The sequence below is a fragment of the Pleurodeles waltl genome, chromosome 5 (genome assembly GCF_031143425.1).
Source record: "Pleurodeles waltl isolate 20211129_DDA chromosome 5, aPleWal1.hap1.20221129, whole genome shotgun sequence".
In the NCBI taxonomy this organism is placed as follows: Eukaryota; Metazoa; Chordata; class Amphibia; order Caudata; family Salamandridae; genus Pleurodeles; species Pleurodeles waltl.
In genome coordinates, this window is record NC_090444.1 from 578,340,514 (window position 1) to 578,356,363 (window position 15,850).

General features: G+C 45.1%; 1 protein-coding gene across 1 annotated transcript in view; it reads left to right on the forward strand.

The window, feature by feature from the left end:
- The window catches only part of RYR2 (ryanodine receptor 2), a 2,714,825-nt gene that overhangs the window by 611,755 nt on the left and 2,087,220 nt on the right, over positions 1–15,850 (forward strand). The window contains exon 4 of the mRNA XM_069234403.1: positions 10,101–10,115. Coding sequence (XP_069090504.1) covers positions 10,101–10,115 — 15 coding nt within the window. The remainder of the gene's footprint in view (positions 1–10,100; positions 10,116–15,850) is intronic.

Sequence of the window (15,850 nt, forward strand, 5' to 3'; positions counted from 1 at the left end):
AGCTTCCTCCATGGCCCACAATGTGTTGGTTGGTGGTTACCCCCATTAGGCACTGGGGCACACCTCAGTAACTGATGCGGGCCCCGGTGATGGGGTCCCTGGGGCCAGCATAGGCTTGGGGAGGGTGGCCCAAGGTCCCCTTCCCTTTTAAAAAATGTACAGCCTGAGGGATGGGGTCTTCGGGGCATATGAAAGCTCAGGGAGGGGGGCTGTGTGACCTCTTTCCCTTTTCTATTAAACTTAACCCCAGCTGTTGCAGGCCTAGTTTTCACTCATACGTGTTAATTAATTAAGAGGTTTTTATTTTCCATAAAAGTCTCTAGCAGCATTACGTATGCTTGAAGAGCTATCACAAAAGTGTACTGGGTGTGCCAGTGCTTCATTTCACTGAACGAAATAGCATTTCTAGAATCCATGATGGGAGCAATCTGCTGGTGCACATTTATCCAGGAGGGAATTTATTTGGAAGATGTACCATGGAAGATGCTTTGACACAAGCATACATCCCCCATAGATCTCCTATAACTGAAGTAGGACTGACATTTGCCCATTATATGTAATTGAATAATTGAAGTACTTTAACTTGTGTCCTCACCCTGCTCTGCTTATCTGCTTATTTTCCCCTAACGGTTGTATATATATATATATATATATATATATATAGTCTTTTTTTGCCTAGTTCGCACATGGAAAGTTTTGAGGTGATCCATCAAGCAGGGGCCAAGAAAAAAGGCGGGGTCCCAAACCCCAAAATCCCCATACATTTTCCATAGACATTTTTTAAAAAGAGCTACTGCAAAAACTACTGGATGGAATTACACCAAATTTGGCAGGAGGCTAGATCTTAGTCCTCGGATTGTGCTCTTGTGAGTTGGTGTAAATCCATTCAGTAGTATTTGAGACATTAAAGTTTAAAAATATTTGTATATCTGGATGGTTATGTCTGCAAGAGTCTTGTGAGTCTCGCTGGAATCTCATGGGAGCGCCAATTTAAAAATAGAGTGTTCTGATTGAACCAGGGAGCTTTTTTCCCTTGGGTCATCTCACTCCTGTGAGATTCAGACTCCACAGGGAGCGAGCGCTTTGATTGGCTGCTAACAAAATGTGAAAAATGTTGCTGCCAGCCATTACAGGGCTTGGGGACTCAGTTTCCTGTCCTGAAGATTAAAAAAAAAATGATATCAGGGAGCATGGTAGGGATACCTGCCTCCCTACTCATCATGAGGGCCCCCAGAGGGACACCCCAGGAGCCCAAATGAAAAAAACAACAAGCCTTGCTGCAATACCAATGAAATCTTGCAGGATTGTGGCAAAAAATACCTAAAAGGTGGGTGCCATTTTATAACATATATATATGGGTAGAGTATGTTAGTAGGGCCCCCATCCTTAGCTCATTTAGGGCCCTGGGGACCACATCCTCTGGAGCCAGGTATATTTAAGGGAAGGGGGACAGGCAACCCTCTTAACTGAGCCATTTGCGACCCGAGAGACCCCTTCCCCCTGGGCCCAATGTATTTAAAAAGGGGAGGGGATGTGTGGTCCTCCTCCCCGAGCTGTTTTCTACCCCAGTGACTCTATACCCCTGTGTCCAATGTATATATTATGGAGGACCACAAGGTTCCCTTCCCTAAGCCATTAAAAAGTCCTGGGAACCCCATCCTTCAGGGCTGTCACTTAAATTTAAAGGCAGTGGGCCACACGCAACCCCTCCCTGAGCCTTTAATGACCCTGGCACCCCATCCTCTGGGGATGGCTCACTTTTAGTGTCCCGGGAAGCCTAACCCCTGGACACAGTACTTCCCCTGCCCACACTACCATGGGCAGGGAAACATGTGTTTGCTCCCGTCTGGCTGGAGCATTTTCAAATGGGAGCAAATACTAAGGCCCTCATTCCAACCCTGGCGGTCTATGACCGCCAGGGTGGAGGGTAACGGAAGCACCGCCAACAGGCTGGCGGTGCTTCCAGGGCCATTCACGCGGTCAGAAAAGGGGAACCAGTGGTTTCCTGCTGGTTTTACCCTGGCCCAGGGAATCCTCCATGGCGGCGCTGCTTGCAGCACCGCCATGGGGATTCCGACCCCCTTCCCGCCAGCCTGTTTCTGGCAGTGTATGGCGGGAACGGGTGTCGTGGGGCCCCTGGGGGCCCCTGCACTGCCCATGCCACTGGCATGGGCAGTGCAGGGGCCCCCTAACAGGGCCCCATGAAGATTTTCACTGTCTGCTTTGCAGACAGTGAAAATCGCGACGGGTGCTACTGCACCCGTCGCACCCCTGCAACACCGCCGGCTCCATTCGGAGCCGGCTTCTATGTTGCAGGGGCTTTCCCACTGGGCCGGCGGGCGGCCTTTTGGCGGACGTCCGCCGGCCCAGCGGGAAAGCCAGAATGGCATCCGCGGTCTCCTGACCGCGGAGCGGCCATATGGCGGTGACCGCATGGCGGGCGGCGACTGCCGCCCGCCGCGGTCAGAATGAACGCCTAAATCTGCTGCCAGCCAGGTCACCGGAGGGAGTTTAAAAATGCTCCTGGCACAGACATTTGATGGGGGCAGAAAAACAGAACTGGTATTGCTTCTCCCCAGAGGGAGCAGTATCAATAGCTGCCCTCGCAAAGTGGAAAAAGTGTTAACTCTTGTACACTGCAGTGAGCTGGCTGGGGCCACAGGGGCCCTGTAGCTTCCTCCATGGCCCACAATGTGTTGGTTGGTGGTTACCCCCATTAGGCACTGGGGCACACCTCAGTAACTGATGCGGGCCCCGGTGATGGGGTCCCTGGGGCCAGCATAGGCTTGGGGAGGGTGGCCCAAGGTCCCCTTCCCTTTTAAAAAATGTACAGCCTGAGGGATGGGGTCTTCGGGGCATATGAAAGCTCAGGGAGGGGGGCTGTGTGACCTCTTTCCCTTTTCTATTAAACTTAACCCCAGCTGTTGCAGGCCTAGTTTTCACTCATACGTGTTAATTAATTAAGAGGTTTTTATTTTCCATAAAAGTCTCTAGCAGCATTACGTATGCTTGAAGAGCTATCACAAAAGTGTACTGGGTGTGCCAGTGCTTCATTTCACTGAACGAAATAGCATTTATAGAATCCATGATGGGAGCAATCTGCTGGTGCACATTTATCCAGGAGGGAATTTATTTGGAAGATGTACCATGGAAGATGCTTTGACACAAGCATACATCCCCCATAGATCTCCTATAACTGAAGTAGGACTGACATTTGCCCATTATATGTAATTGAATAATTGAAGTACTTTAACTTGTGTCCTCACCCTGCTCTGCTTATCTGCTTATTTTCCCCTAACGGTTGTATATATATATATATATATATATATAGTCTTTTTTTGCCTAGTTCGCACATGGAAAGTTTTGAGGTGATCCATCAAGCAGGGGCCAAGAAAAAAGGCGGGGTCCCAAACCCCAAAATCCCCATACATTTTCCATAGACATTTTTTAAAAAGAGCTACTGCAAAAACTACTGGATGGAATTACACCAAATTTGGCAGGAGGCTAGATCTTAGTCCTCGGATTGTGCTCTTGTGAGTTGGTGTAAATCCATTCAGTAGTATTTGAGACATTAAAGTTTTAAAATATTTGTATATCTGGATGGTTATGTCTGCAAGAGTCTTGTGAGTCTCGCTGGAATCTCATGGGAGCGCCAATTTAAAAATAGAGTGTTCTGATTGAACCAGGGAGCTTTTTTCCCTTGGGCCATCTCACTCCTGTGAGAGTCAGACTCCACAGGGAGCGAGCGCTTTGATTGGCTGCTAACAAAATGTGAAAAATGTTGCTGCCAGCCATTACAGGGCTTGGGGACTCAGTTTCCTGTCCTGAAGATTAAAAAAAAAATGATATCAGGGAGCATGGTAGGGATACCTGCCTCCCTACTCATCATGAGGGCCCCCAGAGGGACCCCCCAGGAGCCCAAATGAAAAAAACAACAAGCCTTGCTGCAATACCAATGAAATCTTGCAGGATTGTGGCAAAAAATACCTAAAAGGTGGGTGCCATTTTATAACATATATATATGGGTAGAGTATGTTAGTAGGGCCCCCATCCTTAGCTCATTTAGGGCCCTGGGGACCACATCCTCTGGAGCCAGGTATATTTAAGGGAAGGGGGACAGGCAACCCTCTTAACTGAGCCATTTGCGACCCGAGAGACCCCTTCCCCCTGGGCCCAATGTATTTAAAAAGGGGAGGGGATGTGTTGTCCTCCTCCCCGAGCTGTTTTCTACCCCAGTGACTCTATACCCCTGTGTCCAATGTATATATTATGGAGGACCACAAGGTTCCCTTCCCTAAGCCATTAAAAAGTCCTGGGAACCCCATCCTTCAGGGCTGTCACTGAAATTTAAAGGCAGTGGGCCACACGCAACCCCTCCCTGAGCCTTTAATGACCCTGGCACCCCATCCTCTGGGGATGGCTCACTTTTAGTGTCCCGGGAAGCCTAACCCCTGGACACAGTACTTCCCCTGCCCACACTACCATGGGCAGGGAAACATGTGTTTGCTCCCGTCTGGCTGGAGCATTTTCAAATGGGAGCAAATACTAAGGCCCTCATTCCAACCCTGGCGGTCTATGACCGCCAGGGTGGAGGGTAACGGAAGCACCGCCAACAGGCTGGCGGTGCTTTCAGGGCCATTCACGCGGTCAGAAAAGGGGAACCAGTGGTTTTCCGCCGGTTTTCCCCTGGCCCAGGGAATCCTCCATGGCGGCGCTGCTTGCAGCACCGCCATGGGGATTCCGACCCCCTTCCCGCCAGCCTGTTTCTGGCGGTTTACACCGCCAGAACCAGGATGGCGGGCACGGGTGTCGTGGGGCCCCTGGGGACCCTGCACTGCCCATACCACTGGCATGGGCAGTGCAGGGGCCCCCTAACAGGGCCCCATGAAGATTTTCACTGTCTGCTTTGCAGACAGTGAAAATCGCGACGGGTGCTACTGCACCCGTCGCACCCCTGCAACACCGCCGGCTCCATTCGGAGCCGGCTTCTATGTTGCAGGGGCTTTCCCACTGGGCCGGCGGGCGGCCTTTTGGCGGACGTCCGCCGGCCCAGCGGGAAAGCCAGAATGGCATCCACGGTCTCCTGACCGCGGAGCGGCCATATGGCGGTGACCGCATGGCGGTCAGAATGAACGCCTTAATCTGCTGCCAGCCAGGTCACCGGAGGGAGTTTAAAAATGCTCCTGGCACAGACATTTGATGGGGGCAGAAAAACAGAACTGGTATTGCTTCTCCCCAGAGGGAGCAGTATCAATAGCTGCCCTCGCAAAGTGGAAAAAGTGTTAGCTCTTGTACACTGCAGTGAGCTGGCTGGGGCCACAGGGGCCCTGTAGCTTCCTCCATGGCCCACAATGTGTTGGTTGGTTGTTACCCCCATTAGGCACTGGGGCACACCTCAGTAACTGATGCGGGCCCCGGTGATGGGGTCCCCGGGGCCAGCATAGGCTTGGGGAGGGTGGCCACAAGGTCCCCTTCCCTTTTAAAAAATGTACAGCCTGAGGGATGGGGTCTTCGGGGCATATGAAAGCTCAGGGAGGGGGGCTGTGTGACCTCTTTCCCTTTTCTATTAAACTTAACCCTGGGTTGTGAGGCCCCCGGGGCCTGAGAAGGCTTGAGAAGGGGGGTTTTATGCCACTTCACTTTTTAATTAGCTTTGGCCCTGGGAGATGGGACCATGGTCCCTAATAAGGCTCAGGCAGGGGGAGCGTGTGCCCCCTCCTCTTTCTTATTATATTTGGCCCCAGGGGATGGGGTTCCCCGGGGCCTAATAAGGATAAAAAAGGGCAGTTGCATGCCTCCACTCCACTTTTTGGCCCAGAGAATCAGGTTCTCAAGGCTCAAGAAAGCTTGGGGAGGGGGCACCACAGTGCCCCCTCCCTCTTTTTATTGAATTTAGGCTCAGGCATAGGGATCCCGGGGCCTAATGAGGCACAGGGAGAGGGTGCCCATGACACCTCCTCTTGTTAATTGAATTTGGCCCTATAAGATGCAGTTCCTGTGGCCTTTGAAAGCTTGGGGAGGGGAGGCCACATGTACCCCTCCCCTTTTGTGTTGAATTTTGTCCTAGGGATGGAGGTCCCAGAGGCCTAATGAGGCTCGAGGAAGGGGGGCCTGTGACCCTTTCCTTTTTTACATTGAATTTGGCCATTGGGAATAGAGTCCCCGTGCTCCAGTGAAGCTTCAGGAGGAGGGGCATGGGCACCCAGACCCTTTTTAAATTGAATTTAGCCCTGGGGGAATTTTAAATTGAATTTAGCCCTGGGGGAATCCTCCCCTTAATATATATGTTTTGGCCCTGAGGCCATGCACAGGGTGGGGATGGTTGTCTCCAGATGGGTTGGTCACACCCTGTGGACAACTTCCAGCTGCGCACGGGCATAGACCGTGCACCTTGTGGGTTTGTCTGCCTGCGAGAGGAGGGATTGGCTTTACATATGTTAGGAAAATATGGCTTTACTTTTAAAAGAAACTAGAAATTCGTTGGAAAAAAGCAAAGGTTAAAGTACAGTTATAGTTAAGTGAAATATTCAGTAACAGCTTAACATTTTAAACAACAAAAAGCCACAGAAATTTACCAAGTTGTAGTTATAGCTATCTCAAAAGTCTATAACTCGTGCCCTAAGATAACTATATCTCATGCCCTCACTCTGCACTGCTAGTTACCCCACATATTACATCAGTGATATTAGTGATTATATCACTGAAACACCTGCAATGAAATTATTGATGAGAAAACTGTGCATGACAGGGGTGCAAGTTATACTTTCCTTGGGGCACAACAAGGTATAGTTAGTTGAGATACTATAACTGGAACTGGTAAATTTATGTGTTTATGTAGTTTAAAACATTACGTTGTTACTGAACATTTCACCTAACTATCACATAACTTTTACCTCTGTTTTTTTCAGGGAATATATATATATATTTACACATATAAGTGTGTGTATATATATGTAGATATGTAAATATAGTGTATATAGTATTTGTATATATATATTCAATTTAAGGTTAGCTTTTTAGTGTATGTAGTGGTTTGGGCATTGACATCCATCTCCAGAGGGTGGGGGGGTATAAGCAACTTGGGCTCCAGCTCCATTTGTGCTGCCCCATCAGAACCTCACCATCCCAGGTTGAATGCTGCCCCTTCCAGGTGGTGACACAAAAATAACCAGACACTGTCTAGTTAATATGTCTACAAATTCTAGTAATAGTCATAGCTCTGGATGATTTTCATCAGCATAAGTAGCTTTTACTCAAAAATGGTTGGAGACCCCTGGTCTGAGACTCTAAATACTTTTCCCAGAAAAGCAGTGATTGTTTGAGTATGACTTTCTATGTAGAAGTGTACATACACTGTTTGCACTCTCTGCTCTCCAACCTACACCTCTTATAACCCTTCCCCACTTACACCATAAATCATGCACCCCCAACTGTCTACACCCTATTCCACCACTGTGTGAACAATCTACTCCCTACATTAGTATTTATTAGTATTTATGTACTGAGCCATCACATATCCCTCTGCACCACATGACACATTCACAACACCACATACACACACACCATGCACTGTTGCCTACAACCACAAAACAACCTTTGCACTAACTTTATCTTACTTCTGCATAAACATCTAGACATCCTACACCCTACCACCAGCTACACCCTAAGCCCTACAACATTTCCCACTGAACCACATACATTTTACACCACAACATAGGTCATCATATGCATTACACACCTTTACATGTATCTATAGAACTATCTACACATTCACTAGCCACCCGTACCAACTAGTGACAATCTAAACCAACAACTACATCATATACTGCCTATAGCCTACCACACCATCTAAAGCTAAGACTCTCTTGGATTTGCAGGGGAGAAATCAAAGTCTTGATGTTAACTCTGGTTGAGCTTCGGGACTGCCTAAATAAGTAAACATCAAAGGAAAAAATATATAACATGGCTCACCTTTGATAGATTGTCCCAAGCAGCACAGCAATCACCAGAGAAAATGCTTGTGCAAACAAACAACAGGGCAATTCTGGAAATAAAGAAAATAAAATTCTAACCTCAGCTTAACTTAAAAGATAAAATGTTGCTAAGAAAATCATCACAAGAGTACAGATCAATACCATCATTGCAATTGCTAGGTAATGGTATTTTAATGGCCACTAAAGAAACCAGGAAAACATGAAAAATAATAAAATCCCATTATAGATTTTTTCTCACTACCTGAGGAGCCTGGGAGATTGACCCGCATGTGCACACACCCAAGTATAATGAGACAATTGGTCTTAAAGTTTCCACATTTAGACTTCAAATGTTGGTTTAGAGTAATCAATGCCATGTCAAATACCTTATGTCAGTGTCTGAAATGGGATCAAGAACCTTAAATATGCGAAAATGGTTGTCGATGAGCTGCACAAATTCAGAGTAGAGATCACTTAACCGGATGTACAGAACTTTGAAGGGTAACACAGAGAGTGGGGATGTTGTATTTGAGATGGATCTTACTTTGGCTAGTTCCTTTGTTGCCAAATTCAAATAAGCAGGTTTAGATGATGAGCTGTATCGCATAAGGGTAGCACAAAGAAGGACACCTTTATTTTTATACCTCAGTCAACAATCTATGTGGGCTTTGTGTTCACATTTTTAACATACCTACCTTTTATTAACATGTATTTAAAACACATTTTAATGAAGATGAGCCTGAAGTTCTCAATACTTTTTAGTTAGGGTAATCACCTTCAGCACTGTTTCCAAGCCCCAGCATTTGAATGGGATTCTTGTGTATTCTGAGTAAGATAGTCTGTTTTGCTTCCAATAAACCAATTAGACTTAGCACTTGAAATCAGTGATTTGTAGGTGAAATGTTCAGGAGTGGAGACAGTGTTTGTAATGACCTGTATAGATGTGCCACAATTGTTCAAAGAAGACCAAAAGATCAGTGCTGCTATGGCAAGCGTTAACAGACTACAGCTGCCATTAAATCCCTTCTTTAATCTCAGTGAAACTAATACTGTCTGTCGAGGGATTGCGATTGTGGAATGCGCATAAGGAAGTGTCCAAAGCAGAATGGCTAACATGCCTGTGGGTATAAAACGTTGAGTTTTAATTCTTGAGCTAAAGGTATTGAGTGCAAAATATTGTAAAAGTAAGGTATATTTAGTAACTTTAGGATTAGCTCATGTTTGTTGCATAATCATTTTTTGCATGATATTTTTACACGCAACTTGCCTGTAAGAGGGCAAGGCATCGGGTGCATTTCCAGATCTTACCATTTACAAATAGAACATTTTTTAGAATGCAAATAAATAAATGGAATAAATTGCCGGTGCAGAGGGTCAGAGTACCCTTTTAAAGTTTCTTTCGTTCCCAGGTTCCTCTTATGGGAATGATGAAGTATCCCAGGTTTCAAAGCAAAACTAGTCTTCAGCATACCAGACAGCAATAGTGTAATAAGCCATTAGTCCTAGGCCGCCACCCACAACGTCTGTGCCCATTTTACACCAATCTAATTTACGCTGTTCACTGTCAGTCACGCAGGCCTTGGTGTGGGCTATTCCTTGTCTCTGTTACGCCTTTCTCAACATTGTGAGAGAAGCCTGTGCTGCACCCTTTCTCTTTCTGTGAGGAAGCATGTGCTGTTGTGTGAAATGTACCAGATCTGTGAGTGAAGGATGTTTGCACTGTTACTTCCTGTGGTATATTTGTTCTGTGTGTGAGAGAAGCTTGCAACGGTGCTGCCAATGCATTACCAATTCTTTGTGGATGAAGAAGCTTGACAAAAGATTCTTACTATACAAAAGCAAGAACAGTTGCCAAAGTAAAGATGCATACTCATCTTGGGGTACCTGGACAGCCTGTGAACTGTGCTCTCATGCTTTGTAATATCACGAGGTACACCTTGGTTAAAAATATTAATTTCTGATTCGTACACAATCCATTGGTAAATATGTGAACTGTACTGGTTATGGTGCTGTTTAAATAAGAAATGACAATTTGAGTTGTATTTGAAAAAGTATGTAAATTGATGAACATTGCCAAACAGCTAATGTATTCTTTCTTTTGTCTTATTTTCTCTCATCCGTGTACAGAAGTTCATGATGAAGGTAAGCATTGAGAAAGTATAAATACTCATTACTGTATTCACGTTTTTCAATGCCATATTTGAAGTCTCTTATGTTCCTATGCTGTAATGTGTTGCAGTACTTGAAAAAAACTGCTGTGCTGTGAAGCAGCATGAACTATGCATAACAATGATAAACAACAGACCACTTAAGGAAAATGGCTGAATAACACCCCTCTGTCTATCCGTATTTTCATCTTTCCTTGGATGCAATACGCTGTAGGTTTTCTTCAGCAAGCAGCCCTTTGGGTCAATTGCAACCCACGTGCCATAAACAGACTTCCTATATCTCTCCCTCGGGGCTCTACCTTCGCGTTCGTATAGCCTTTGTCCGTTCATAAATGCCAACACTTTACAACTAGAAAATTTGAGAATTTGAAATTAAAATTGGGGAATATATTTTCTCCCATAGACATAAGGTTGCAGAGGCAAATGAAGACAGCTAAAATACAGCCAATTTTGCTTAATAAATCAGGAGTCTCCCACCCGAATCGGGTCTGTTGGCATGTATGTTGGTCCATGGACACGCAGTAGGCCCAATTGACAGCTCTGATCTACATCCTGCTGTTGGACGTCTTAACACTTCCGGGGCCTGTGAACAATCGCCCTCTCACAACTTTCCACACTGGCAGACAACGTTTGCTTTCTGGGACGCAGGGACCAGGAGTGTCGTGTCTACACACATTCAGAGTTTTTATTTTCAATTGAGGTGATGCTTGAAAGAGTTCCACCTCCAAGAAACAAACATTTTAGTAACGAGGACATGTCAAATTTGATCTCTTCATGCAACCGATTGATTCTTGGAATTAGGTAACTTGCGTCACACTGGGACGTCTTTTCTCGTGATAAATTGTTCTCTATCTGTTGGCTTTCTATTTTATGCTTAGTAAGCGACATTTCTGCCAAACTAATGGACTTCGATGCTGCAGACCTTGCAGAATGTTGACCCAGTTAGCTCAGCATTCTGGCGCTTTTGGCACAGATAACAGGATTTCGCATTAAATGCATCTCTGTATATTACTTGGGTTGCGAACTTGCTTCTTGGGCCTGCACAGTTTCCGACTAGCCAGTGTTTTAAAGCTCGGACAATAACTGCTAAATGTATACAATTTTCAGAGAAATTCTTTAATTTAAAGCATATTTTTAAGTCTCCAGTTTAGAAGGAACACTCGAGTCACACACGTGGCTTTTATCTATATTATGCTTTTTATTTCTTTTGTTAAAGGTAAAAAGGAGATGCAATGTTTCTAAATAAAGAAAAACATGTTTATTTTAACTGTTTTGAATTTCAGTCTTTCAGATGCTAGCTGTCACTGCCTAGTGGGGGCTTTTTAAAAATATTTTTCTCTTGCTAAATCTTTTTAGTGTGAAATTGTGTTTCTTTCATTATCAAAGTAGGGCATCTTTTACTTTTATTTGCAGATCTTTTGCGGGTAAACATGCATTTTCTAATAAATGTTTTGTGACAATTTGTTCTAAGCATCATGATGCATCCTTTGCTTGTAGGAGGCCATGCTTGGTGACAAAAAAATATTTCTTAGGCAATATAGTGATGCTAGACGAGTGCAAAAAGGCCTTTCTTTAAACTGCCCCTAGAACAAGGAAATCTCGATTTTAGAAAGTTTTTCTGATAATCTCTCAAGGCCTCTTCCTCAAAGGCATTTGGGTGACCAAGTCAGACTTACACATCCAGATAGCTTCATTCACTAGCTGCTGCAAATGTCAATTGGTGTGCGGGGAACACGATGGAGGAAACAATGAAAACAGATTAAAAAAAATAAAACCTACCTTTTCTGCCATTCCCGCCGACTCCTGCCGCCTCGCTGGTCGCTCCTCTTCTTGTGATGTCCCAGCATTCACTGGGATATAAGCACAGGCTCCCCAGCAATCATGGCACTGCTCTCATGCTAAAGCAAGCATGAGAGCACCGTCAGGGTTGGTCTGAGCAGCTTGGTCTGCCGCTCAGACTCAACCCTGGGGTCTGCGCAGATTCTCCAGCTTGGCTGTGTTGAACACAGCCGGGCTGGAGAAACCTAAGTGCGCATGTGTGTTTGTCTAGCCTGAAATGGCTGGTCAAACACACATGCAAACTTAGGTGCACTCTCCCCCTCCCCCCCCCCACCTCCCATGACCCAGCCCCACCCCTCCCCACACTGCTGGCTGAGCCAGCAGATGAAACATAAAACAATAGTCAATTATCGCTTTATTTGTCATCTCCCGGCTCTTGGCCAGGGGGAAATGCTCCTCCATCTTTACAGAGGAGCTGCCCCTGTTCACAAGGGAAAACAAAAAAAGTTTTCAAATTCAGAAATGTTGCTTTCTTCCCATAAATGGACTTACACACCTAGAGGTTTGCATATGAGCAAATAGTCTCGTCCATGTGGGAAGTAGACCCTTTAGGGCAGGAATTCCCTGGAAGATTGTGCACAGCTACACATTTACATATTTATGTGTATTCCAACCATTCAGACCTTGGAAAAGGCTGAAGGTTTACCTCCATCAAGGGGAGGAGTACATTTCTTACAAAGTGGGAAGAGGAAGGGAACATCCTGACCAAATTAGTGGGACTGTACGGCAAAGTGTTTCTCCACATAAAAAGAATGTTGCTTGTAATGGACTTTCCCTATGGTCAGACCCCCTTTGCCCAACCCTCGAAATTTGGCTAACCCCTTCTGTACATGACCAAATGCACAGTGGGGGTTACTCTCAGAGTCTTGCCTATTTTCAGCCTCTGCACCAACCCTCCATGACCACCTAACACCCTACGTGCTTAGTCCCCATAGCCTGAAACAGTTTTGTAAAATTAATATAAGGGGGCAGGGTGGGGACACCTATGTCTTCCTTATAGCTTCTTCCTTACTTTCCCTACTTTCGTGGACAACTGCCCACACCTAAATTAAACAAAGAACAAAGATGTATCCCTACTGACCTGTCCTCCTCCCACCATGAGGGACAATATCTTGGCACTCAAAGAGAGAGAGTGGAGAGCAGCCGTTGTGCAGAGAGCAACTATGACAGAGCTGTACCAGATCAAAGAAACACCTTGCCAGCTGCGTTTCAGATTGCCATACCATTGAAGTTGTTCGCCACATCAGTGGCGTAACGAAACTTGAGGAGGCCCCCCTGCAAAGTACTGTGAGGGGACCCCCTCAAGTCAGGTGCCTGCCACCTATGCACAGTGTACTGTGCTGAGGGTCTCCCCTCAAGCTTGGGAGCACCACTCCATGCACTGCGGGGGCTGCTGGGACCTTTGTTACGCCACTTTAACAAATTCTCATTGTTTCATTGCTCTCAATTCTTTGGCTTTATGTTATTTTTCTGTACGATCTGCACTTTCATTCTGAGACGCCAATGCAGTACTAGGCTCTGAAAAACGTGTCGTCAGACATCTGACACAGTTTCTGGTATTGCTATAGATTGAAGACATGGCATGTGTCCTCTTTTGGACCCAATTATGTGGCCCTTTACAATCATGAGTAAGAGCCATAATGAGTGTAGTAGCAATAACTGTAGGGAGAGGAGCTGAGTGTAAATTGCATTTGCTCCTATTTTTGCACTGGCTGTGGGTATTAGCTTATATCTGGAGTAGTTGTCTATAGAAAACAGTGTCCCACATTAGGAACATGGGAAGACAGATTGTAAAACATTTGCTTATATTCGGGTGGGGGTGTGCTGTCTCAGTGCTTTCCAATGCTATGGTGTATACTTTAGATGCTGTGTCATTGACCTGTTGTGTTGTTGCCTATTACCTTAGAATTATGAAAAACAAATTGTTCATGTTATGCCTCTTGGCTTACCTGTGCGGTCAGAATCAGGTACGAAAACACCCGTGATGTCTGTCGCTAATGCTAACTGCAGTGCATTGTTTGTGCACCTGTTAATACCCCGTGGTTCTAAATAACCTCACTGAAGTGCCACGATTATGGGAGAAATTCAGTATAACTGCGGATTCCAATTGTGCACCAGTTTATCACCGGCAAAGAATGGTTGTCACTACGCAGGCACACATTTTTAAAACTGGTGGTAATATTAGTTCCACAAGGTATTTCAGTTACTGGGTCAAGAACTATATATCTAGGGCCAGATGTGTGAAAGCATTTTGCATTCGCAAACGGTGCGAATGCCCGTTTGCGAATGCAAAATGCCATTTCAGAATGTATAAAATACATTCTGAACGCAATTTTAAGGAATCGCTAAAATAGCGATTCATTAAAATTGCGACCCTGTTTAGAGAGTCGCAAATTGCGACTCTCTAAATTAGAAATCGCAAATAAGGATTCCTTATTTGCGATTTCTTAGCACATGTATGAAGCAATTCCTAAATGCGATTTTGGCATTTAGGAATCGCTAATTATCACCAAGTTGAACTTGGTGGTAACCATGTGCAAAATTTAAAAATGCATTTAAAATGCATTTTTAAATTGTACATGTAAAGCACACAAGCCCTTTTGGCATGTGTGCACCTTACATGTCCCCCAGCACCCTGGGGTTTTGCATTTCCAAAATTGCGATTTCTGGTTCCGAAATCGCAATTTTGGAAATGCAAAAAATTCGCAGATGTGGGCCAACAGGCCCATAGCTGCGAATGGGGCCGGTATCGCAATTTGTGATTCAGTAATAGCATTTGCGATTTTTAAGAAATCGCTATTACCGATTCGCAAATGTGATTCATGGCACTTTGCCAGTTGGAAATAGCGATTTCGTAAAAATCGCTATTTCCGAATCGCAATGGGCCGTGATGATACATCTGGCCCCTAGTTAATACAGCTCCTTCCTAATGAGGCGATTTTACAACATTTGGATATTACACCTAGATTAGCAGTGGCACCCTAAATGAGGCCATATGTGTTCTAAGATTGTGTAAAACAGTCTTTTGAATTGGGCAGTGAGTTGTGTAGCATTCGTGCCAGTTACCAATATTCTACGTCTAGGTATGTGTTCAACATATTTTATTTTGTGGCCAGTAAAGCTGATGGGTGCCATGTAGTAACACAAGCTACTAAACCGTAGATAACCACACAATGAAACAATGAACAAAAATCCCAGGATAATTTACGTTGCCTAATCCAAAAATGCTCCTGCCTATTTCAGCATCCAGTTACTGAGGTGCAAAACCTCTTGTTGTCTAGCATCTCTAATTCCGTCTGATGTATAAGAGTAGCCCCCTTAAGTACTAAGAAATGTCTATGTTTGGTGCTTTTAACATCGTTTTTATAAGAGTGACAAAGTGCCTGGAAAGTACATATTTAACGGTAACATCGTCTGGTTGCTTGTTAGAGAGTGCTTATTGGTTTCTGGGCACTCTGGGGTGAACAGGTGTTTCTGCCATGCTGTCACCGTTCAGGGAGCAAGAACTGTGGGGGTTTGTGTGAAGTCTCTCACCCTGGTATTATACGCACGAGGAGACTATGCCAAACCACCAAAAAATAATGTTGCTGCTGAGAGATTATTAAAGGGAAAACATCACCTGCCACAATGCACTCTTATGGAACGAACAGAACAAGGCTTGTTGGACACATGAAATGTGGAATTCGTGTGAGGGTCAAACACACACAATGTATTTACTTCTTCAACCTTAGGTGGGCAAATAGTAAACAACTGTTCAGTGGACAGCAAACAGACCCACCATACGAATAAAAGTATTTGGTCCTTTCTTCATAAATGTACTCCCTTTCCCGGAGTTCTAACTTCTAAAACGGTGGTGGTCACAGTTGGGAC